Source organism: Melanostigma gelatinosum (genome assembly GCF_949748355.1).
Source record: "Melanostigma gelatinosum genome assembly, chromosome: 9".
NCBI lineage: Eukaryota > Metazoa > Chordata > Actinopteri > Perciformes > Zoarcidae > Melanostigma > Melanostigma gelatinosum.
Genome location: NC_136642.1, coordinates 5,724,791 through 5,750,751, shown reverse-complemented (window position 1 = coordinate 5,750,751; position 25,961 = coordinate 5,724,791). Strand labels below are relative to the sequence as shown.

Here is a 25,961-nt window from a genome sequence, read left to right as displayed (position 1 = left end):
GGGGCAGGGGGCCCCACTTCCTGCACTGAACCACCAGGCAAACGTCTGAGCTGTTTGGTTTACTGGATTTCAGGAGACTGTCATCATTTAAGGAATTAAATATTTTTCTCTTTTGTTGAAAAAAAAACACCACAAATAAATACCTCTTTAGCCTCTTGCAATACATTCTGTTGAGTTAGCTAATTTAGGAACAGTAATTCCTAAAATAGATTTTCTAAAGGAGTCTAGTAAAACAAATAAAAGTGTAGCTGTGGTTTTATTAAGTAAATTCCAATGACAAACAACTTATGTTGTGTTTATACACTGATTATGGCTGTTAATTGAATCCCGTCCTGTATGAAGATAAGAGGCAAGAGGCAAAGGGAATAAGGATTTTACACACCGAGTGTAAAAAGGGTTTCATCAAGAAGCATTCCCTGAGCTGTGGGTGTTGGACTATTCGTAGCTCATTAAAGCCATTTAAAAATGCAAAACATCCACACACACAAAGCTGAACTACGACTTACTAAGACAACTGCATAACAGCCTCTACTGCGACTCTAGGTGGCGACAGAGCTGCGTCTGCTGCAGAGCATCCGGACGTACCTTAGAGCTGTAGGTCTTCTCCAACTCCTCCTTGTAGAGGCGGACCTGCTCCTCCTGTTGGCTTCTCATGTCGACCAAGGCGGCGGCCAGCTTGCTCTCAAAGTCCAGCCGCTGCCCGCCGTCCACCACCACGCGAGACTCATAGCGGCGCTTGGACTCACGCTGCTCCTACAGACAGACAGGTTGGCGCTGGACATCAGTCTCAAGAGCACTTACTTTTAGTTTCTCGTGACTAATCCGACTAGGAGTTGTGTTGATTAGAAGCTCATCTGACTCTCAACTCTTTATTAGACTGCAAAAAGAGTAATTTAGGTTTATTTTCAGGCACTATAAACACATTAAAAGACCTGCAGGAACCCGTTATGATCAATGAATTAATTACATTGATTAGTCGCTTTGCCGTATTTACAAGTACAGAGCTCCAGCTGAGGAATCTATCTCCATGCTGACCTTTAAGAAACTCCTAATCATTATGTTTAAATTAGTAACAGACAACTCTGTTGCCAGTTTTGGTCAGAACATGACGACGACCAGAGCATTGTGGAAAGTGACTTACTTATGGCAAGAATATAAATCTAAGCATTTAAATACAATTTGTATATTTTCTGTTTCAGAATAAAATAAAAGGAGAGGTGAAAGGGGAGACATATCTGAAGGGGAAATGCAAAACTAACAGGCAGGATGCTGGAAGCGAATCAATATCTTGTGGAAGAGATGAAAAGTAGCACAGATGACTTAAGACAGCCGAATAAAAATAGAAGGGTTCAGGTGAAGAGTGGGAACCTCGTTGTAGATGTTCTTCTGGAACTCCAGCTCCTCCTTCATGGTCTGCAGGCGATTCTCGGCGTCCACTCTCCTCAGCATCTCATCCTGCAGCTGCCTCTTGGCATCAGCCAAGCTTCCTTCCAACTGGGAGGGAGGAGGAAAGAGAAAGGTTCTTTAGTGGAGGCACTCAAGTGAAAAAGAAAAAAAAGAAGTCAAACCCAGCTCAAGGTGTAATCTGGGCGGACATTGTTTACGTTCCCGAGTGTGGCCAGTAGGTGGAGCAGGGCCACAACTGTATCTCCATCAGGCCTTAAGTAAACTTCATTGATAAAACAAACGGCAGAGAAAGCAACCTTGTCTGCCTCGCCACCTCATTCATAATCAACTGCCTGGAGGGTTTACATAAAGTTACTACTTCAGCAGCTTCACTTCAGATGTCGGTCACTGCAGCTTAACACTCAACTACTGACCGCTTTTTTGGCAGCAAACAAGGATTCAAATTTTTATTATTTTACGACCTCGATTACAATCAATGCAGGAGAAAACAGGTTTTCTGCTTACAGTTCAGAGTGATGTGTAATGGGGAAGACGTCCTCAACAAGCTAAAATCATCCTGATATTGTGCCGGCTGTGCCACAGCAGTATAAATAAACATGCGTTCATGTCATTTTTCAAAGCTTTTTGAATAAGTTTGTATTCGCTCTGAGCCATGAAACGTGCATGTCCTGCCAACAACAACAACCACGTCAGACTCCAGTTCCAATAGAGATGTTTTTACCTTGGCCAGCTGGGCCTTGAGGTCCTTCAACTCAGCCTCCAGGGTCCGCTTCTCCCCCATGGCAGTGGCGAGGGAAGCATCTTTAGCGTTCAGCAGGGCCTCCAGGTCCCTCAGCCTGGCCAGGGCCGCCTCCAGGTCAGACTCCTTCTTACCGTTCCTGTAAAGACACGAGACAGACAAGGTGTGCACGTCAGTCTGTTGTCCCTTCAATACTGTACATCATGGCGTCTTCAGAGATATGCAACTCAAAAACTCACTTGAGCCTTCCGTTATAGCTGATAAATGCTGCCAAGAGGCATTAAAACAGAAGATTACCCACCGCTCACTCTATGGTGTTTTTAAATGTCATTCTAATCATTTCTTTGCTTGATGTTAATCGCTTTGAACTGCTTCTGTGTTTGAGAGATGCTGTACAAATAAAGCTGGCTGATTCCACATGTGATTAACGCACTAAAAGTAGTTTGTGACAGGTTTGATAGTCTATTCTTATCCCCCAGTAAATTGTTGGTAACCGAGTCATGACAGTAGGTGTCTGGTCTGCTGAGCTAATATTAATACTGACGAGAGCATGTTCCTTTATTTCTACTTAAAGGGAAACTTGATAGGCACTGGACAACTGGGCTGCAGCGACACAAACCACCATTGTACGGCGCAGAGAGCGCAGCAGTTGTCCCCTGCATCACATCGACGTGCTGTCGTTAGCCTTCTGTGCTAAATAGGAGCCCATTAAAGTCTCTCTCTCGAGGGAACCGGCGTTGAATCAAGACAATTCACGTTTGTTGCGAATGTGCATGAGAGCGCCGCCTCTCATCTAACATTTAGAGTTCTGGGTTGGAAAGAAAAAAAAACACAACTTGGAAACAGCCATGGAAAAACAATACATACGCAGGAGGAAACAAAGAGAGCAGAGGGGAGAGAGAGGTTGTTTGCAGTATAGGCGGTTCATGCAGAGTCAAGAAGGAAATGAGCTCCCTGTTATTCTATTTGCCCTGCAGGCTAGTCTTCATTGTCACTAATAACGGCCATCTGCTGGGGGAAATGGCTTCCAGGCTGCTCACACAGACCTCGGAGTCCTCCAGTCTCTGGCAGCCGAGTGTTAGGACAGCCAGGGACGAGCAACACGCACACTCAAAGTTCCTCATCAGAATAATGATTTACGACGGCGATCGAGTCCCTTCAGAAGAGGACGAAGAGCTTTAGAGGAGCTTAAAAATGCAATTGTGCTTCCTGAAAAGAGGAAGATAAAGTGGCAGGAAAGCAGAACTAGACTGTGGTTGAATAAGTCTTTCATGTCAAAAAAAGAAACGTCTAAAATGAAATCCTGAGAGAACATATCTGTGATGCTTTACAGATGTATGACTGGGTAATTACATAAAAGCCTCTCAGACTGCTCATTGTTCAGATTCAAAAAAGAAGAAGCACAGTGGGTTGAGTGGGTCCGAATCAAATGTACACACACACACACACGCAGTACAGTATGCGATATCTACACATCCTCTAAATGTTACACTGGATTACAGTCAGTTGCCAGTTTATTAGATACAACTAGTGACAATACTTTCATGAAGGTTAGAACGTTTGCTTTGTTTTTAAACTGCTTTAAGGGGTGTTGGTGATGTTGGAAGCTGTAGTCTGTGGTGCTGTTGACTTGTGTTACACTGAGAAGTGTTTCTTTAAGTGTAAGTATTTAGTTTACCCTCATTGTATTAAACTTAAGTTGTTTTGCTAGCCGTACCTAATAAACTCAAGTCGATATATTCTACAGAAACTCCATGATCTTATCCAGAGCCCTTGACCAAGTTTACATTAACAGATGTTCATACATTACCTTTTTTCCACAAGACTACACCAATTCATATAAATAAATGTCTTCTCTAGTAGTTAAACACAGTCCTCTACCATTTAACAGCTGGTCGTACAAGTTGTTTTGTTGAAACAGAACTTTGTGGACATTTTGGAGAATGCAGTTCATGGTGCTGTTGAGTTGTACTCTATTATTTTGTCTACCACATTCATATCCATGATGGTAGGCTAAATAACACGTTTATTTACTGAACACACAAAGTGAAGTAATCACAGAGCTAGGGAGTTGTTTTTTTTCCAGTCAACATACTCTTCTTCTTTTGTTACTACTTTTGTTACATACTGTTCTTTTGTCAGGACGAGTGGTGTGAGGTTCTGCAAAACAATTGAGATGATCAGCTGGCCAGCCTGTAAACACTGCAGCTATCGAGCCCAAATTTGGTCACAGAGATGGACGAGGCCAGCATGAGTCAACGTATGGACACACAGAACAGTTCAACTCTGTAAATGAATATCACAGGAAGCCCGGCATTTTATTTTACTCAAACAGAGTAACCGCAGTTTGGAATCAACGGACCACCAAAGCACGACATAAATGTTCTGACCAAACAAAAAGGGACATTAAGGGATTGTAAAATCTCTGGATTTAATACAGATTAAGGGTGAATATGGGTTATGACAACTACCACAGGCTTCAGTTTAGAGTATGCAACACAGAGTGGTATGATGGTCTGCACTGTATTAAACATGTTGTCTTTGCTTCTTACACCTCCAGGATGCTGCTCCTGCATGTCGGCTTAAAATCCAAATGCAACGGAAGGCTGTTGGAAAGCCTCGTCAGTCAGAGTGTGTGTGTGTGTGTGTGTGTGTGTGTGTATTTATCTTAAGCGTTTATGTGGGCGTATTTGTGCATGTTCGAGTCGGTTCTGTACTGTGTGGGAGTGTTGGCTGCAAAAACTGTGTGTACCACCTTGTGCGTTAAGTGCATCTGTGTACTGTATGTATGCGTGTCCATACAGTACATGCATGTTCCTGTGCACATGCATGTTCCTGTGCACGCGTTAGTCTCATATACGAGTTACATAATCTAGTGCATGGTGTGTGTGAGGCATTTGCTTTTGACTACCCGTTTATATAATACAGTATGAAGTGTGTAATTAGAGCATACATATCCTCTGACTTCATGTTTATATTGTGTTCCATCAAAGCCTCACAGCCTGCGCTCAGAACACATGCGAGGAGTGTCTGCAGTTATTTCCCAAAAAACTAAAATCACACTGTTAATATTTACAAAACAATACAGTCAGCATGAGACTAACAAGTGTGGTACTGAGAATGGCTGCGAGCTAACAGATGAGCAAACAAATGCAGATTACATTTGGGAAACTAGGAAAATAAAGCCTAAAAAAATAAATAAATACCAGCCTGTTTCATCAAGATAAGGGAAATGTGTTGCAAGTAAAACAAGGTGGGCGGCAGAGTCGTTTCTAAGCCTGGACACTGAGAAAGACCTTTGAGCCGAAAGGGCACCGCTGTGCGATTTACATTCTGCTCTGAAAGTAGGAATTCAAAACAGAAAAGCGTCATTTTGGAACGCTTTATTTTTAAAGCGTAGACCACTTGTCTTCTTTCCTCCCACACACACGTCTGCACTCGTGAAAACAAATGCATACATTACTGAAAAATAATTACGGTTTCACATATCAGTCCACCCTTTTTACGCAACAGTAGAGCCTTGAAAGGCATTTTGTTACTGAGCAAATAGATTAAATGACACATTTTGAGGCACAAAGACAAAATGGGAGCCATTGGACGGAGACAGTGTGAGATGGGGGGGGGGGGGGGGAGAGGCTTGGGGGGGGGAAATGGAAATGCGAGAAAGAAAGAGGCAAAAAGAAAAAGAGGGGGAATAATGGAGACGAGAAATCTGAGGAGGAGGAATGTGTTGGCTCGGCTCCCGGCCTCAAGGATGACTCACAGCTATCTTTGTCCACCCCGGTAAGGAGGAACGAACCCCGCCTTGTGGAGTGAAAGAAGCCCACTACACCCCCCCCCCCCTCCTGTTTTGCTATGCCGTTGCCGTGGTAACCAAGGCCTCGTTGTCAGGCCTGCTAGTGTGCCGTTTGTAGCGTGCTGTGGACGCTAAAGACGACAAAAAAAAGTGTCGACTTCTCGGTGCGAATTTTCTAAATATCTCCAGACTGAGAAAAACCGAACCCATAATTTGTACACGAGAGCCGAGTTACTGCACACGGCCCCCAAAAAAAGGACTTCATGAGACCTTATAGACCGATGCCTAGTTAAACCAGCACACAAACAAAACCTCAATTTGAAATGATATATTTAGCAATTTTAAAGCCATTCAGAATTTTTAAATAAGAAAGAACAAAAGATATCTTCGTGTACAATTCCAAGTATTTAGCAAGAGCAATATTTTAATGGTCTCTAGATTTCTAAAACTGCAGCAGAAGTTAAATGCGTGCGCTGAATATTTTTCAGGGCCACTTCAACACACCCCCACCCTCTAAGCTTTGCACTTATCGGAGCAGCCTCCCCCGTTTCTCCAACTTTGCAAACCAAATCCATGTCCTAGGGTACCGAGGGTCACCGTACTCCACTGTGCCCTGAATGTGGCTGCACAGGACTACGTTTGAAACATACCACCTTCCTCACCTCCAGTATGATCCACCCATACACACTTCTTTGCAGGCTTTGAGGTAACCGTCGGAGAGATTTCTGCTGCCACCACAATATAATTAAGGTGAATGGCAAATTAGTTTCATTTGTAATTTAATTTAACATCTTTCCGGTAATAACGTCCTCATTCATGTGGATAATTCACAGACCTCAGCGTCAACATTTATCAGAGTAACAAGTAGAACAGCATACTTTGTGGTGTAAAAAGAAGCGACGGTCCCGTTGTTTTTAACATTTTCATTGTTTTAAGCACCACAAATTAAATTAACCTACATTTTACTGGGGCGGTGGCAGAAATCGCAGATGTGAATATTTAAAACCATAGGCATTTAAAACCAGTTTTATCTGTCGGGCTAGTGAAGAGAATTTTTTTAATTTTCCTGTCTTTTAAGGAAAGTTGACTCACATACATGTGAGTTCATGGCAGTTGCATGGGAAAAGCAAAGCAGCTGCCAGGGATTGAGATAGCTACATGCACACACCGACACCTGGGAGCTGCCCAGCTTTGTGCTGCCTACCAGAGAGCAGCTCCCCTGCAGCAGTCGGGGGTTCAGCGCTTTGCACATGGGCACATCTGCTGAAGCTGTGGGTGAACGGGGCGGGGGGCATCTCATTCCCTTCACCCGTGAGGTTTCTCTCTGCGAGAGGCTTCTATAGTTACAAACAATTCATCACCTCGCTCATTTCCTGCAGTACTACTCAAACAATTCCTCCGACATGCAGTGTAAGTGTCCGTTGATCCATACTGCATGTTCCCACGTAAACACACAGTCTGGCAAGCATGTGTGGGTGGGGTTTCCTGATGACTCACGGCTCAAAACACTGAGGAGAGGAAAAAAGGGGTTCTCCCAAACTCCCTATAGATTGTCGAAAAATGTTCCCTTGTCCAATTATAGCCCCTCTTTCCTTTTTCCAGCCTCGCTACATTTATTTTAGCCATTCACAAAGCGGCTCCAAGTGGAGAGCGCTGGAGGGTGACTCAGAGGAAGGTTGTTGAATAAAAGGGGTTTTAGTAAACAAACGGGGGCCCAGAAACAGAAACCAGTAGTTGTAATACTGTGTTAATGAGCCATTACAATTAAACACCTTCTTTGAAGCAGGCTGCAACTAATTATCATTTTGATGTTGCAATCATTTATTTTTTTTATTCATCAGATAATTGTTTGTATAACTGTCGATATCACATTTTCCAGAGCCCAAAGTGCAGAACCCTCAGGTATCGAATCTCTTAACACGCAGTGGCCCAAATTCATGGTCGGGGGAGGAGTTTGTCTTCTGACTCGGGACATTAATCAGGATCCACAAATACATAATCTGAAGGCACAAGGCCTCACAACTCACTGAACTCTTTTTAAAATCCTGGTTTATTTAGTAAATGACTGACGGATCAAAATCAAATAATTACAATTATTCATAATAGGAAAAAACAGGTACCTCGATGAATTCATTTCAGTATCTCAGCGATTAATTCTGACTTTTAGAGGAGACCCGGATCTGGACTCCTCAAAAGAGTTCAAGAACCGCAACTATTTTATTTTAACGTCATGTTTTAGACAATTATTGTCTGCAGACCACCTCTAAGATGCACTGCTGTACTCCCATGTGTCGTACAGCAGGTAACAGTTTGATCAACACGCTAAAGATAAACAGATGGGAGGGGCACCGCTACCTCAAGTCAACTGGGCTTTTCCAAGTGTGTTGTTCAACCCCCCCCCCCAAAAAAAAATATGCAGTAAAATAAACATTACAGGCTGGCACATGACCGTTGCCAGGGGCCACCGGGACTCATCCACATGTGGCGGATGGGAACAGAGTTGCCAGTGTCTTAAGTCTTAAAGCAGAGCAAATGCCGACCGCGTCTGATTTTGGGGGAGCCGACTTCTGGCAAGACAACCACAGAGCGAGGGGACAGCCAGAGAGGCGATGTTGTCTCATGTCAAACTCGTGGTTTTGTTTGGGCCGTCTCCAAAGCAAAGTTTGGAAAGTGAGAAAGAACCATACGTTACCCCTGTGTGCCATTCACGCCTGCCACAATTTGCATTTGTTAATACAGTTCCTCAAACACAGTCAGTCAACAAGGGATGAAAGAGAGGTGTTCCTCCTTTTACAGAGAAAAAAGCACATGTCCTCAGACACCAAAAGGCATATGAACCAGCCTTTGTTCCTCCCTGCATGATTAGTTGATGATTCATCTGACAGTGAGTCAGGTGCCAGTCTTTGAGCTGGTTTATTAGCCACCCTTTCTCTCAAGCGTTGCTGAGCCTTAAGTATAAAGCATTGCCTTGCTGCCAGAAGAGATTTTATAAGCATCGTCGCTGTGCACACACACACGATGCTGCACTGTGTCTGAATCACTCTCAGTGGACGAATGTCTCCATTTGCATCCTTGAGTTTACTTCTCATTTGCATTAACGAGACATCTCCCCGGTGTTTCCGCCCCCTCCCCCCTCACTTGTGCTCCACGTAGTAAACAACAGATTGTTATAGCCTCCCCTCCAATGAGGCAGCTGCACTGAGTTACAACAAGAACTCCATGAGCAGAAAGAGTGCTGCTAATGTTAGCTTTAAGCTAAACAAAAACCCACTGGCATCGAATACGGACGTACAAGAAATGCGGGGGAAGCTCTCTGGTGAGAACTCCACAGAAAACAAAACCAGTTCTAAAAGCACACAGCGAGTGTAAAAGGTGGAGTTCGCGTGAGGATAATTCATGTAGCGTCAGGTGAGCTGTAAAACGCTGACAATAATGCTTCGTTGACTTTCCTGTGATTGTCTCAACTCTGGCACTCTGTTCTGTGTTCTGTGGAAACTCCACCCTTCTGGCAACAAGTGACAAGAGTGTGTGCGTGTGCAAACACCAACTGCTTTTAAAAATTCCTTACTCCAGTTGTGTGTAACAAACACATTTACGCAACAGTAAAATTGCTGAGCGGTGCAAGACTCACTACTCAATACTGGTAATAAAGATTGCAAATTAAACTAATCAGCACCTCCTATTATTTTACTAAAGTACAGCAAACTGTAAGTGAGGAACAACATGGAGACGTTGGCTCCTAACGGTCGTAATAAACAAAGAGTACAACAGTTAATGCAGAACATCTGAGACGTTTCAAAGCTGAAAGAGCTCCCTCACAAACTCAGTGCCCCGTTTAGATGATACAGCAGAACTGCTCCAAACATCCCATTCAACTTGCATTCCTGTCAGGGTAAATGAGCGTTTTGCAGACCTGGAATCAGAACATTTTGTTAAATAACCAACGAGATGGTAACAAGGGGAGGGTTGAGGTTACAGTCCAACCGTGCACAATCCCCAATGGGCTGGTTTTTGGGCAGTTTTTGAGCGAGTGAGCATGAGAAACAAAAGACAAAGTAAGAGTGAGTGAGAGAGAGAGACACTGGAGTCCCACCATGTTAACGTGATTTACTCCGTCCATGTGCGAGTGAGTCATCGAGGCCTTGGCTGGTTCTGAAGGCTCTATGGAAACTAATTCTATAAACCACACACACACACACACACACACACACACACACACACACACACACACACACACACACACACACACACATGCCAAAACCTCTGCTTGGTACCAGGTTCTGGTCAGCTGAAGTCCAAGAGCGACTCATTACTCGCACACCAATGAACCCAGCAGAGAGGCGGCTCCATACAACCGCCATTCAGCGCGTTCGCAGGCCTGTCACATCTGTTTCCCATTACAAAGTATTCCGCTAGCAGCCGAGAGAAAAGTAGCAGTTCTCTCAGCAGGACGTATAGCCCCTCCTGACATTATCCGTAGGATAAAGAAACATTTACAAAACACAGAACCTCGATAGACCATCAAACAAACGGTGTGTCCTTAAGCTACAATACCTCGGCATAACAAAATCGGCTTTATCAGGGGAAAAAGGTCAGGAAATAAGAATTCTAAAAAATGTATTATGTAACGGGTAACTAATTACAGGCAATTCTTCAAGCAAAAATGCACTCTCCCAGAAATTATTAAAGTATCTCTTAAAGATAATTCAGGTCTAAATTATATATCGCTCTCACATGCAAAGCACTCTTTTGTACTTTTGAACACGTTCGACATGAAAGAGTGTCTTCAATGGTGTGACGCTTACAAAGAGGGATTCAATTCACATCGCTGCAGGATGACACGCGATCTCACGGGCTCCTCTCTGCCCTCGTGTGACGGACAGATTGTCTGCCGTCACACAATACAAGCTGAGATCATCGTAGGGGGAACCCTCCCTATCCCCTTCCCCTCGAGGCAGCCAGAAGAACAGAGGAGACGTGCCGTCAAACTGCATGAGGAAAGCTGTACAGCAGCGAGATGAAATGTGCCGCTGGTGGTTCGCAGCCCGTTTGGGAGCAGGACTCGTGATGCCGAGTCTTACTTTTAATCCATGAGACGCTAAACGTTCCCGAGTTCGTTTGGTTCAAACCCAAGAGGGTGTCAGCGACAGTGCGACGGGTGCATTCGAGGAAGAAGTAGTACATTTTGAGTTTTGATTGACGTCGCTCTGGGCGTAGTTAATAACATTAATGAAGGCCGTTCCAGGGTCCTGGTGTTGTGCGTGCTGCCCCACTTGCATGATTTACCGGGACACTTACTGGGAATTAATACATGGTTAATTTAATTAGTTCTACCTGTGAGTCTGCTGATGGGACGAGTCAAAATGTCTGCAGTGAAAAAGGTCCATTGCTTATTAAAGCTGAAGGACAAAAGACGTTTTCTAACGGCAGCTGGCTTTGTGTCATGGTGACGCAGTCAATTATGAATGAAGTGGTCAGACGATGAGCTTCCACATTAAAAGAGAAATACCTGTCACGGTGCGTGTTTGATATTTAAACAATGATTTACCAGGATTACAAAGACGCTGGCGAGCCTAATTTTTCATCCCACTAAGTACTCTGACCTAACAACAGCTCGTTGCGGTCATTCATTTTTTTTACCAAGTCTGCATAATTAGTCTTTTAGATGTCGGCGGAAGGTGCAAACAGTATAATGTGCCATAGTTTCAAATGAAGCTCGAACATATTCACGTTTTATCTGCTGCACTCCAGAATACTTGAATCATCGTTCGTTGCAGAGCTTTCGGCGGAAAATTAAATCGGCAACTATTTTGATGATGAATCCATCTTTTAAGTCTTATTTCTTTAGGAAGAAAATGTCAAGATGTGGACTGTTTGTCGGACAAAAACAAGCAATTTGAAGACATCTTGACATCAACATTTTTCACTCTTAGAGCAAGCAAATAATTAAAAAGAATATCCTGCAGATGAAACAATGACAGTTAGCCCTAGTTTCTTGTTCCTGGAACTACCGATTAATAGAGCATTTAGTGAATATATATATATATTTCTCTCTTTTTTTTTTTAAAGAATAAAGTAATTGGGCTTATATTACTTGTATTGCGTTTCCTGGAGTTTAAAATATTTTGTGTCTGGTTCTTGCATCAAACTGGTTTGTTATTTGGTATGATGACTGAGACCGATTTGGTCCGAGGTACTTTCCCAATCACAAGAAAACTAAAAACAGTATAAAGCTGTAACTGTTGCCACGAGACCTTTGAAAGAAAGCTTCACTTAGAAACAAACAAACAGTCGAGGCCTTAGATCTGCTGGACAGCACCATTTTAGGAAGAGACTTTGAAGGCAAACATTTTATCTCAACAAACTCGACATGAGCAGCTTGAGTGAGTCCTCCTGTTATCCACAACGTGGCCCCATAATAGCGCAGATGTATAATATGTCGCCTTAGACACATTTGAAGTTCCCCTCCAGTTAAATATATCGGCTTTACTCACTGAAACTCAAACTATGACTAATGTCAGATCACTTCTTATGACATCCACCTCTGCCACCGCGCCATCACGCTCTCCCCTGTTTTACTTCCCGTCTTTCCTCACCAGGAGGAAGGTCGTCTGGATATTAAAAAGCTTTCGTTTATCACATTGTGCACGTTGCTTAGTGAGTGTGAGGTCTGTTTCCTTTGTATCAGAGATGCCAGGGCCTACCGTGTAGCTCAGAGGACAATACAAATATATATCAAGTCTCCAGATAGAAACAAGGTAAAAGGTCAGAATACAACTTTACAACTACAGTGGAAATGGGTCATGGGAATAGAAAGGAAATGGGAATAGTGCTATAAGATAAGAGCACTTCCTGCTGTGTTCTCTGATAGTTGGCTTCAACATCTCAGCACCACATTTCAGTTATTGCTGTGCCTGGACACGTTCTACCACATCATGTCTACCCCAGCACTTTTTACCAATTTAAAAAGAAGCAGCATTGTTCCAACGGTCTGGCAGCAAATGAAATGTCTGCGAGCTCCGTCTACCTGCTGCCACACCCTGAACCACCCTGAGCTGACAGGTGGGGCCGACGCAGCCGCCCTAAATCCCTGCTCTTATGTATTCAAAGCAGCTCTGATCCAGGAAAGGGTTCGGCTGTTTACTTTTCAACCTTTACAGTTAAATCTCGTCCTATCAGGCAGACTGACGGAAAAAAAGGAGCTGTTCAAGTGTTACAAGGAAAGAGGGGCGTGTGCAGCAGGAATGAAGACTCATGCAAGGCACAAATAATACTACATCAACATCGGTTACGGCTGCAAGTAATAAACTAATTCAATAATTAATCTCTTGATTAGATCAGAAATTAAGTTGACATATGGCTTGACACAAATATATTTAGTTTAACATCATAGATCATAAGGAAAACCAGCAAATGTTTATTTGTGAATTCATCACATTTTCAATTAAGAAAATAGTTTAAATTGACGCAGATACGTTTGCTGTTGAATTGTTTCAGGAAATACACATGTGTATATTGTAAACACTCCCTACTCTAGTCTGGCTGGGTGGAGCGTTAAAGGAGGATGTAGAGAACAAGTCCTGCCAGTGACAGATGAGCCAGTTCCTCTCCCCCCCCCCAACACACACACACACACACACACACGGGGCTAATGTTTCACAGCCAGCGGCGCAGCTGGAGATTAGACCAGACACCAGCAGACGCACTATTCCAGTCTTAAAGGAGAGACGACTGAACGAGGTCTTGAGTTCTGTAGCTCGGGGGCTCATGTTTAGTGTTCTCTGACCCGGCTCACAGCACCACATTCCACCCACACCTGCCAAGTTATGTGCAGCTTTCTTTTACTGTTCTCAATTATTTACCAGTCAAATAGTGCTGCAGGGAGAATGGGTGGCATTGTGGCCCAGCAGCTTGAGGTTTTTCCTCAGGAGGGGAGGGGGGGGGGGGGCAGCAGCATGTGTTCCCAGTAGTAGTTGTGCATACAAAGACGCGCAGTGTCACGCCTTTGGGCTAAACAGGTGTGTCCAGTCAACTGAAGTGCCGTGACGGCCCCACCTGTTGCTGTGTGTTCTGTCTAACACGAGGGGGATAACCAAGGGCACCCAGCAAAAAGTCAACACATTGTGAGAGGTAATGATGTCCGCTACCGCCTGATGCTCTCGCCACCGTCGGCTAGGGGAGCCCGTCAAAGCGGCCCGTCACCGCGGGTATAAATAAAACCTGACTTCCCGTTACAGGGAGTCAGCAGTCAGCCCATTCCACAGGCCATTAAAAACCCTCTGAGTCACCACCCCGTCACACGGCCCAGCCAAGAATCTCAGAGCTCCATGGCAACCCAACACCAAACACACTGGAGTGTAGCAGATAAAGCCGGCCCGGGCTGGATCCAGGGATTCTTTTCCACCACACATGCGTCAAGAGATCTGCTTCCTTTAGAAAACAATAATGCTGGGGGAGCCGTTGGCGCTTCTCTTGCCAAGTAGCTGGAGAGTAGCAAGAAGCACAAAAGGCACCGGGGGGGGGGGGGGGGGGGGGTATTGTGGAAGGGAATGGAAAATTCAATACTGTTCTCGCGTCACGTTGAGAGAGCACACACACACATCCATGCAGGAGCGCACAACAAAGTCAACATCCTCATCTACACCTACAGTATGTGCAAATTGACAAAGATTGATGAGCTTGGGACAACACACACGTGCCACGTTCAAATAAGGCACATTTCCTGCTGAATTTTTAAATTCATATTCATCTTTCCACACGCAGAGCTGAGCCATACCTTCTGAGTTTTGCTTCATGTGCTTCACCGCTTACATTCAATAATAATGTCAACTCCCTGCTGAAAATATGCCTTGTTGAAATGTAGTTTGTTTATTGGTCTTTGAGCCGGGTCGTAACATTATTATAAAAAGGCATTTGCTGCGTCTCTGTATTCCGTCGCTCTCACAAAATGAGAACAGACTGTAAAGGAGCACATGCTGTCTGGCACGCGAGTAAATGTACTGGGGGAGTACAAATACTTTCCATTTGGTATATTTTAATTTTCTCAGAGCCCTCCAACCCGAGGTCCACTTTGCCATGACGTCGACACATTCCTCGACACCGCTGGCTGAGGCCTACTGCAGCGGCCTGATCGGCTGAAAGGGAAACACCGACAACCAACTCTGCCAACCCGCTGCTAACACCACACTTCAGCTGAGATACAGTATGTGACTCGAAAGAGAAACCAGAAGTTAATCATCTACTACCCTCCACACTGACCTTCAGTGCAGAGTTAGCTTAAAGGCAGCAGGTCACTTTCATCGGACTGTCTTTCCTTGTGAACACAGCATGTTAAAAAAAAAAAGGGACAGTTCACCCCGAAATCAAAAGTACATATTTTTCCTCTTACCTCAGCGCAATGTCTCAGGGAGACATCGATTCAAATTTAGAAAGTGCACAATATGTCGCCATTTCCTCCAGGACCGAGTTCGTGCAAGGCAAAGTACACTATAAAACGCAGATCGGCAGAGATCTTATCCAGACGTGGTTTGTGTGCGAGTAATTGCAGAATTGCGGCAGTGTATGGTTGATTGCGTGCAGCGTAATGTCTCAGGGAGACATCGATTGTTGTTTCAATGTATGTTTTAAATCTCCTTTACTTTTGCCTTTATGCTTTTAATGGTTTCATGTGAAGCACTTTGAATTACCTTGTTGTTGAAATGTGCTATACAAATAAACTTGCCTTACCCGTATTGCCATCTATGAATCTAGATGTTTTGGTGCTTGGAGCACCAAATGCCGAGTGCCATATAGTTCCATTATATTCGAGAGACCTCTCTACGGCCGATATCTCCAAAACTAGCGACAAAAAATATGTATTTTTGATTTTGGGGTGAACTGTCCCCTTTAATGTTCCAACTCCAGTAAAAGTGCAACAGATCTGAATTCTAAGCTGTGCTTTGTTATCACATGGAGCCGAGTTGTGTCAAACACTGATGAAAGACATTTTGTCATCAGTACAGCGATCCTGATGACTTTCTGTGTGTTTAGGGTGTAGCCCGCCTGGCTGCAGGTTTGTCATTTGAAACATCCCCGGGGCTAAATGCTACACGACTGTGCTTGCCAACTGACGAGTCATACGAACGCAACCACCAGGAATGCAGTCTACAGTTTGGTGCGGCTGAACTGTGCATTCCTGATAGACAATTAAGGTGTTGCACCACCTCAGTCCTTCTAAATAACAGGCGTGAACAAGAGGCAATACATCAGAAAGGAGAACATTACAACATTCCGATCGACACGTTCAGCTTGAAATTTGAATGCAGCGCTGTCTTAACCACTATGAGGAAATATTTTGGGGGGGGGGGGCCTCAAACTCTGAGGTGAAACGGAGCATTTTAACACAAATGCAAGAGCAAACCTGCACCAGCTGACGTGCCACAAATACAGGGACATGATACATCAGTCATCTCACATAGAATGCGTTCTCATCCGGCCTTTGTGGCTTAACTCTGTTCACCAAATGAACAATTTACTTATTTCGTCTGTGAGATGAAGTAAACACTACTGGCCTACAATGTGAAAAGCAACTGGATCTCATGCAACAGAGCCACAGGAACGTTCCAGAGTCACTGTGGGATCGGTTGCCACAAAAGGTAGGGAATTCCCCCACACAGGAGCCGAAAAACAGCAAATAAATGTTACATTTTCAATCCTGCAACACAACTTGAAAGATCTCTGGATGCCAGGTGGTTCTGCTGACTTTGAACTTTGATTTATTCTAAAACATTAACGGTGCATTAAGAGAAACGACGTGTTCAGAGGGATGCACAAAATAGTGTGTACTTTCTGCCTTTAATATACGATCATATAAACAACTACGATAACTTGTAACGTGTGTTGTAACAAAGCCACTCCCTCTCAAGCTCCACCCCCTCATAAGCTCCTCCTACCTGGCTTTGAGCTCCTTGTAGTCCGCCGTCAGCTTGCTCAGCTCCAGCTGCATGCGCGCTCGCTCCTTGGCCACCTGGTCCAGCGTCTTGCGGGCGTCGGCCAGCTCGGCCTCATAGGCGGCCTTCATGCCCGACACATCGCGGGTGGACACGGACTCAGACTCGGTGATGCGCATGCGGAGCCCGGCGTTCTCAGACTCCAGGGAGCGCACCTTGTCGATGTAGATAGCCAGCCGGTCGTTGAGGTTGCACAGGTCCTCCTTCTCCTGCAGCCTGGTGATGCGGGCCGGGGAGGTGGTGGCACCGCGGCTGGTGCGTTTCTGGCTCGGGGTTTCCATGGTAATAACAGCTCAGCAAGAGGTGCAGAAGGGGTGTGAGTCACTGGCTGTGGGGGGGGGGGGGGGGGGGGGGGGAGATAAGAAGAGTTAATGAACTACAGTATCTGAGCTTCCTTCTCTGCAAACGCAGTGCACCAAATCATGGGTAGAATCACACGTTAAACTTTAATGGAGTTTATCCTGAAGAAATGTTCCACTCTTACGCAACCCTTGTCTGGGCAGCCCGCCTGCGGTGCTGGGTCTGTTCACAGATCCGCATGATAATATATTCCAGGATCCTTTTTCCACAGCCAGTGAGCGCGTCCATAAAACTTCATTAAATACCTACCGCTCTACAGCATTTGAGTTGGTGTTAAAAGCAGTGGGCAGAGGCAGAGCGCCCCCACAGGAATGTGATCAGTTTTTCAGGAGTTCAAATTACAACCCCACTCTTGTTTTATAAAAGACGGTGCTACAGTTTGCTCCTGATAACGTCCCTTATTCACACTGGTATTTTCTCCACATAGTGGAACACGCCTCTAAGTCATCTCCTCCAGCTCCCGTAAATTATTGCAGGAGCAGTTAAGCCACTTTATGCAATTCACTCCTGAGCAAATATATTTCCCACGAACATCAACCCGTACCGTCAGCTCACACACGAGGCAATTAAAACATTAAAACACTAATTACTCCTAAAATATGCAGCCTTAGCAAGGGACACCAAAATAAATAAACATTTCCCTCCTTCTCTGCTCTCCACAGACTTTTTGGAAAAATGGAGAAACCACAAAAAAAACAGCTTTTAATTGCTTCCACAGACGGCATGGTCTGCAGTGATCCTCTCGCCCACAATGATGGTAATACCAAAGTGTTGACTCATAACATCAACAAATGCTGCAAGATGCCCCAATAAGGACATGTGTCTGCTATAGATGTGTGCTAACCAAAGAATGAATAAAAGAGAGCAGTGGAATATCTGAAAATGAAAATGAACCTCTTTGAAATCTTCAATGGACTCTGTAAATCCTAAAAATCACTGCATTAAAAAAAAGGTACAATATCACTACATTTTCTCCAGCATCAGAGAGCTTCATACAGCGATTATGGATGAGGCCTTCAACAACTGTCATAGATGTATCAGTATTGTTATCAACTGCACCTGCACAGGTGTGACTTCAACACGGCATCTTACTTCTCAGCGGCGAACCGCTCACAACCCAAACGGCGGGGAAGCCGAGTCCAATTTAATTCAGCAGTGGGTGGACCCTCCACCGCCCATTACCAAAAGTGCACACAAGGACGTGCCCGCCCATGTGGGTGGGTTGCCGCACACATCACATGCGTGCACGTAAAGCGTGCACACGCCCACAGGAGCAAACCCATACACTCACAAGTGCTCTCTGGCCTAATTCTGAATAAATGAAGCATCCACTTAGGCTCCCAAAATGCGGCGAGTGTTAACAGGTGCTGTCTGATGTGCCACTCTCCTGTAACAGCAGGCAGGAAAATCAGCTGCAACTTTTAAAGTTACTCCACACCGCTCCCTGACTAAATCAAACCAACTCTGAGCTGACTGAAGTGAAACAAGCACTATATCATGAGCACATTAGTCGCACGATCAGTTGAACAAACAGAACGTCTCACAGGGAGACAGAAATCTGAGCACACTCTCTGAACCTTACCTCGGCTGTGTGGGAACCTCTCGACTTCAGCCTGCTGAGGGGACTAAAAGTGAGAGTACAGGACCTTTCTAGAAGTTTGTCTGCTGGTGTGAGTGTGTGAGCTGCTGTGTGTGTGAGCTGCCATACCCCAGAGGAGCGTAGAGAAGAGGATCCGTTGAATAATGCAGTCTTGCTCTCCACTAGTGGGTGCGTGTGCCTTTGGCTCGTGCCCTGAACTGCTCTCTTAGCTGTCGCTCACCGCACATGTACCTACTGCTGGAGAGGGAGAGAGGGGGCGGGAGCGCATGAGAGGGGAGGGTGGGGCTGTGAGGAGGAGTCAGCCCAGACAGTCTGTGTACACACACACACACACACACACACAGCTTTCTCGCTCCCTATCTTTTCCTCTCTCATTTCAGTCAGACAGAGCCTCCGCAGACGGACTGACCTCAGCGACTGGTGCAAGTGGTCTGTCAATAAACCGCAGTGACGCCGGCAACACTGAACAGCTCCCGGGTGGGTGAAAGAGTGTGAATGTGTGGATCTCACCCTGCTGCTATGAAGAATGCATTCTTTGCCCACATTTCTGGTTTGGAAAAAACAACAACAACAAAAAACAGCTGCGACATCTGACTCTGAAGTCGGATGAAGAGCAAAAAGAAAAGAGACGACCTCGACACACACGAACAACATCGCAAGGCCATCAAACAAATCCAGAGTACATGGAAATCTTTAATCTCCTCACAGCGGCGTTGTGATGTGATCCATTGCAGGAAACTAACCCGTCGACAAGCTCGTCCACTGAATCCAAAGAGGATAAAGTCCACAAATCTTTGGTTTCATAATCCCAGCGGGTCATAGGATAGTTGCCACACGTCATCTTGAAAGTCCAAAAGGTCTGACACTCCAAAACCAACTTGATTCTGGTCTTATATTTATTTCCTCTGGGTGGAGTTAATGGAGTCACAGGTCCAATCAATGCAGGGGGAAAAGACGTTTTCTGCGTGCGTGTCTGTGTGTGCATCGCCTCACCATGGAAATGGAGGTTAGTCTATTCGCTTGTGTGTCCGTGTGTGTGTGTCCGTGTGGTTAAACAAGGGGCAAGACAGCATCTCTGTTTTTGGGCATGGGGCCGGCCCAGTGGCAAAGGGAGTATCCTGGCTTCACCGTGGCCTTCCAGTGGAAAGGAGCTGTCAGCCTCTGAAGCTGCCTCTCCGAGTCACACATCCCGATACAAACAGCTCACTTGTTCACCACCACCTCCTCTCTCTCTTTCTTTTGTCTCTCCATTTTGAAGTTTTTGTGTTTCCATGGAAGCCACACTAAGACAAGAATGCCTGACTGCCAGCACAAACATCTCTCTTCAACAAGCTTTTCCACTACTCTCCAAACATGTTGGCCTTTTCTTGTGCTGTGTGTGTGTGCGCACCAACAATAATCAAATCATATCACAAACGCTATCACATTGAAATGTTCAGGTAAGAAGCATGCTAGATCCCTGAAGCAGGAAGAGGTAATAATTGACTCCCAGATTACAGAGCAAATGTGACGGTTGATCAATAATTAACTCGTAGTTTTAAAACTCTGCTCATTAGCATTTGAACACACAATGTATGCCCTTGTTACGCCTAAACACTTCTGAGTTTGCAAATTTTAACCGCTTCTTCACGAAGGAACTAACCGAAAACTAGACCTCTGTCCCTCCTCTTGGCTCGGTTGTTAGACTTCAGAAGATCTAGCCTGCGACGAGAGACTCGCACGCCATTTCAGAGAGAGGACGTTCCGATTGGCTGTTCTACAAATACAAATGCTCGCGCACGTCCCTTCGGGGAAAGTCTGCAGAAAAAGTTGCTATTCCAACATTGGCAACATCTGCCGACACTACAAAGCAACCCCAAAAAAAGAAGACAGACTTATCAAAAAGAGAGCGACAGTAAAAGAAATAAAACGTCTGTGTAGTGTCTCAGAGATGGCGAGAAGATGATGCTAATAGTTTAGCTTTCTGCTAACGGTAGCAAAAGTCTCACGGCAGCAACTAATTCATGTTCATGAAACCACAGTACGTCATCTCATAGGGCTTTACAGGCCCACAGGTTTGAAAAGTAAACGGCTAATTCTCATAGAATTGCTGCTATATAACAACATTAGGATCACAATCACCATCGGGACGATGTTTGAAATGGATGATGTGTAGACGTACAGGTTACTGTATAAAGCGCGTGCATATTCACGTGTGGTGAGCGGTGCTTAAGTCAGAGAGGAGGGCTGCAGGAGGTGGGCTTTAATTTAAATTATGCTGTGTTTTTTTCTCAAAAAAGCACCTACCTAAGCTTTAAAGTTACTGTTTGGAATTCTTTACTGGTTATGAAACTGTTTCAAGTTAACACTGATGCCTCGATATGCTCTACATCAGGGATTCCCAAAGTGGGGTGCGCGCACCCCTGGGGGTGCGCGAGCTGCCTCTAGGGGGTGCGCGAGAGGAAAAGTGTAATGGCGGTCTGATGGTGTAATAATATTAAATATTTAAAAAAAATGTAATTTTAATTTAAAAACTGTCAGGTGGGACATCTGAAGCTATCAGTCGTAAAAGAGGAGAGCGACGTAGAGAGAGAGCGGAATCGGAGGCGAGGGGAACGGAGAGGTGCAGCACAGACAAATCGGGAGCACATCGGCCCATCGCGGAGTCAAGGTGAAAAAGAGGAAACGAGAGTGAGCATCAGACTGGGAAAAAAAAGAGGAAATATGATGAAAAGTATCTGTGTCTGGGCTTCACTTGGATTGGCAACGCAGATTGCCCAAAGCCACAGTGCGTGGTGTGCAGTGAGGTTCTGGCTAACAGTCTGAAGCTCTTATTTACGTCGCCACCTGAACACCAAGCATGCCAGTGCAAGTCAAAAGCCCCTTACATTCTTTATATCGAAATTGGAGGAGTTACAAAACAGCCAAAAACAACTGCAGTCTCATTCATGTGTTGGTCTATAAATGACGCACTACGGGCTTCATATCTGGTTACAGAATAGCGAGAAAGGGGCTACCGCACACAATCGCCGAAGACGTGAGCTTGCCAGCTGCCAGAGAGATGGTGGAATGTATGATTGGGGAGAAAGAAGCAAAAAAGTTGGACATGATCCCGGTGTCCAACAACACTGTGACGCACCGCATCGATGCTTTGTCCGAAGACATCCTGGCTGCATTAGTCGCTCATTAATTGTAAATTAAATGTGATAATCTGCCTCTGAGCCTGTGCGTGTGTCCTCGCATCCGTATTGCTCTTTAAAAGTGACGCCTTGTGTCACTGAAAGTTATTGAAACTTTGTTGCAGTGTTTCAGGGCGTTTTCACACCTTCAGTTCGTTTGCTTTGTTCCGATTCAGGGATTAATATGATACAATGTTGCAGTTGCTCCTTTGTTCGGTTTGTGTTCACACTGCAACATTTAACAGCGGACTAAATCTTGTAAACAAATGCCACGCGCGAGCAAACTGTTCTCTCATTGCTCCGATTCTTATGCGGCTATGAAGGCTTAAATGGCTCTGTTGCTTGTTTTTTTTTTTTTTTTATTAAGGGGGGGGGGGTGCGCGAACCCAGTCGGGATGTAGAAGGGGGTGCGCGGCCTAAAAAGTTTGGGAACCGCTGCTCTACATAAATAAGTGAGATCACCAGCGAGAAGATTGACTGTATACAAAGCCATTCTTAAATAACTGAATATCAGTGAAATCATGCAGGTTCACCAGAAACTCCCTCAGCTCAGACTCCAGCGGGGCTGTCGGCAGTGACCAGCCCCCCGTGGAGAGACCCAGATCCGGCTTCTCTGCAGCCTTTGACCTGCAGGAGGATGCTCTGCTCAGAGAAAGAGAGCTCAGAGCAGAGCAGAAGCATCTTCTCCTACGGCCAGGAGCAGAGCTTCGCCTCGCCGCTCCGCTGGGAGCCAACACCGACACCACGCTGCTGGAGGCCCGGGCAGTACTGCAGGGCCCGCTGGAGACGGGGGAACCAGAAGCAGTACTAACCGTAGCAGACTGTCAGATGCCTGCTTCAGTAAAGCACGAATTTTACTAAAAGAGACTCCAGTGCTCCGAAACTCCACTACTGTCATCCACAGGGGCCAACAAAACCAACAGAAAATAAAAGTTCCTTGTAGTAACTTCAAGAAGCTGGTACCAACGAACGTTTGACTCAGTTTTCAAGCAAAATGCCAAACGAGGAATCAATTATTATAAATAGTTGCCGATTCATTGAACACTGTCCAACTAATCAATTAAGCTCTCAATTGTTCCCAAAATTCGCAGTGAGGCACTTCCAACTGTTGGCTCTCTGCTTTTAGATGTTTTGGGATGCTGCTTTAACTATAAAATGTGACAAATTAACAATAAACTGCTGCAGATGCTCTCTGCCCGTCTGACAGTCTGAGTGCCAGATGCACTCATCAAGTGGGAAGACAGGAGCAGGCATGACAGACTGTGACGCAACTCACGATTCAGGACAGGTACTCAACAGCTTGTCAGCAGCCTCTTCCTGACGCGTTTCATTCCTCGCCTCTCCCTCCCTCTCTCTCCGTCCTCGCAGCATTCCAAGCAGGTAGCAATAAAAACAAGGCAGGGCCGTTGTTCAACCTAGACGTTTGATTTCTCCATTATGAGCCACTGACTCGCTGCTCACGTGGGAGAAAAAGAGTAATGGCAAAGATATTTGGAGCGGTCCTAACCTGAGGAACACTTCCTCTTTGTCATCCTTTATAACCATTTCTCCTTTTCCTGCAGACAAGCGTATACAGCTCATGTCTGGATTACTTGTCAGATATTGTTGCGAAACCAAGATCATTTATTTGTGCAAAGCAACAGTTCACAGAGACATTAAACTTTCATTTGACAAACCAGCGCGGTCAGTTTCTCAGAAACACGTCGACTGTCCTCGAGTGCTCTTTGAACCTCAGCAGCTCTAATTGTGAAGCAGTCTCTCACTTTGTTATCTCTGCTGCTCAAGAGTCCATTGTTCACACAAAGTGCATTAATCATGAAGAAAAGACTCAGATACGGCATCATATCTCTGTCCAACGCACAAGAGCCTGTTAGTCACAATTCTGCTCGTTCTTTGTTTGCTTTTCATAGTAAAGCTAAATATTTGTTTAATATTCTATTTCTGCATGTATAACGTCAAACCATTGTTGCTTTGCTTACCATGCAAATTATTCTCCACGTGATCATGGCAGCCTTCACTCTTATGTAAATTCATTTTTATATTTTTCATGATGTTTGACGAAATATTGCTGAGACAGGCAACACAATGTGTTGTCGTTGATGAGGGGCTCTTCTTTCTTGTGCGTGTCTAAGCAGATATAAACCATGACGGAGGATCAGAAACTCTGATCATTATTCCAACAGCAACATGAGGAAGTGACTGTCCCAGGAGGAGATTAAGGAAACTTTTAACAGAGCACGAGTCCTCATCCAGGCCAAATAATCCGCACCACCGTGGGTTCAGCATTCACATGCGTGTGTGATGTTACAGTGTTGAACAATAAAATTAAAAACACAGAGTGTGGATGCGATCAGTGGCAGAAAGAATCATATTTACCTCAGTACTGTAGTACAACTCTGAAGTTCTTGTACTTTACATACATATTTGAGTTTACTGCACTCATGCTGTATTAATTTGACAATTACTTTTCCGATTAAAATATATAAAGTGCATATAAATCATTCAACCGTCTAATGTAACATAGGTAGAATAGGCTCCATGTGTATTTTTTTATTCTATCCTTTTTATTATCATATTACATAACATTTAGATATTTTCTGCACCAGTCTCCAGTTATTTTACGGTTTATATTCGTATTGCTTTATTATCTGTAAATTGCTCTAATCTGTATTTAAAATGTGACGTTCAGATGATTCAAACTTCTATAAAAGGACAGGTACGCGTTTCAAGTACTTACGTATCAACAGTATTTAAACGGTTTTACTTGTAGCCGAGTACTTCCACAGTGTGGTATTTGTATTCTGCTAAAGTAAGAAGGAATACTTCTTCCACCTCTGGGTGTCCCAGCGTGTCCGTCTGTCCCTGCTAAATGAAGCTGCATCGCGCTCACACTGCGCCTCTCTGGCGCCCCCTGCCGTGTGTTTAGTCACCTCGAGCCAGCCACAGATGCTAAGCGCCATCCACCGGCGGACCCACTGAATGGAAACGTATGCCTCCAAGTGGGTAATATCTCTCACTTAGTTCACGAGTTAGTTCAACACCCTGTCAGCTCGTCCCCTTTAAACAAATATATTTAAAAAGCCCCCAAATACACAACGTAAAGCCATCTTAGAGATATTTACACTGCGACATATTGTTGACTCGACAGTCTTACCGTCGCTCCTTGGAAGCTTTTTTCCTGCAGTCGTTTCAAACACCTTCCCCTCCTTTCCACGGTCACCGTTGACCTTTCAAAATGTCCACCGTCGAGTTAATCATGACGTTATCCACTGGGCCGGGGTTTTCTTTGGGACAAACCGGTGATGGCGAACTCCTTTGAGGCGAGCAGGCAGACGACAGCCACCTGCAAATCCACACGCTTGATTAGTCTGACAATCTGTGCTCATTACCATGCAGCCTGCACGCGCGCCACCTCGCGCCCACAATTAACATTTAGGTCCGCGTTGTATTGAGATTATACCGAGAGTATGGTTAACTGGTGCTGGTGAATGCAAATTTGTGAACCAAAGAATAAATTATTTTAAAAAAAGATACATGTACACACATTTGTGTATGTATATACATATATATGTATACATACGTACATGGCTCTTGTACTATCAAAGAGTTATTGGTCGTGTAACTGTTCCTGCATTTCCACACTATAGTTGCAAAGAGATGCACTCCAAAAGTGGGGTTGTGTGTATATGTATTAAACAAACAATTCCGATACCTGTTATCACAACATGATCGCTTTACATGGACCCCACTTTGGCAATGATTGATCTCCTGACCTGAATTGATAATTTAATTAAACCGCCTGCCAGGAAGCGCCATACAACGATTCCTCAAGGCAGCTATACCAGCGTGACTGCCACGAGCAAGCTGTACAGATGGCCCAGTTGAAGGGTGCAGTCAGTTTAATTCCCTGCGA

At 44.8% G+C, this 25,961-nt stretch overlaps 1 protein-coding gene across 3 annotated transcripts in view; it reads right to left on the bottom strand.

Annotated features, from left to right (window-relative positions):
• Window positions 1-25,221, bottom strand: part of LOC306782812 (lamin-A-like) — a 30,532-nt gene extending 5,311 nt beyond the window's left edge. The window contains exons 1-5 of one of the 3 annotated variants that reach the window (XM_079276271.1): window positions 25,203-25,221; window positions 16,874-17,258; window positions 2,129-2,285; window positions 1,369-1,494; window positions 586-753 (exon numbers count right to left, since the gene is read on the bottom strand). In XM_079276271.1, the coding sequence (XP_079132397.1) occupies window positions 586-753; window positions 1,369-1,494; window positions 2,129-2,285; window positions 16,874-17,211 (789 nt within the window). In that variant the 5' untranslated portion in view covers window positions 17,212-17,258; window positions 25,203-25,221. The other 2 variants (XM_079276269.1, XM_079276270.1) reach the window with 2 other exon arrangements.
• Window positions 25,222-25,961: the final 740 nt, after the last annotated feature.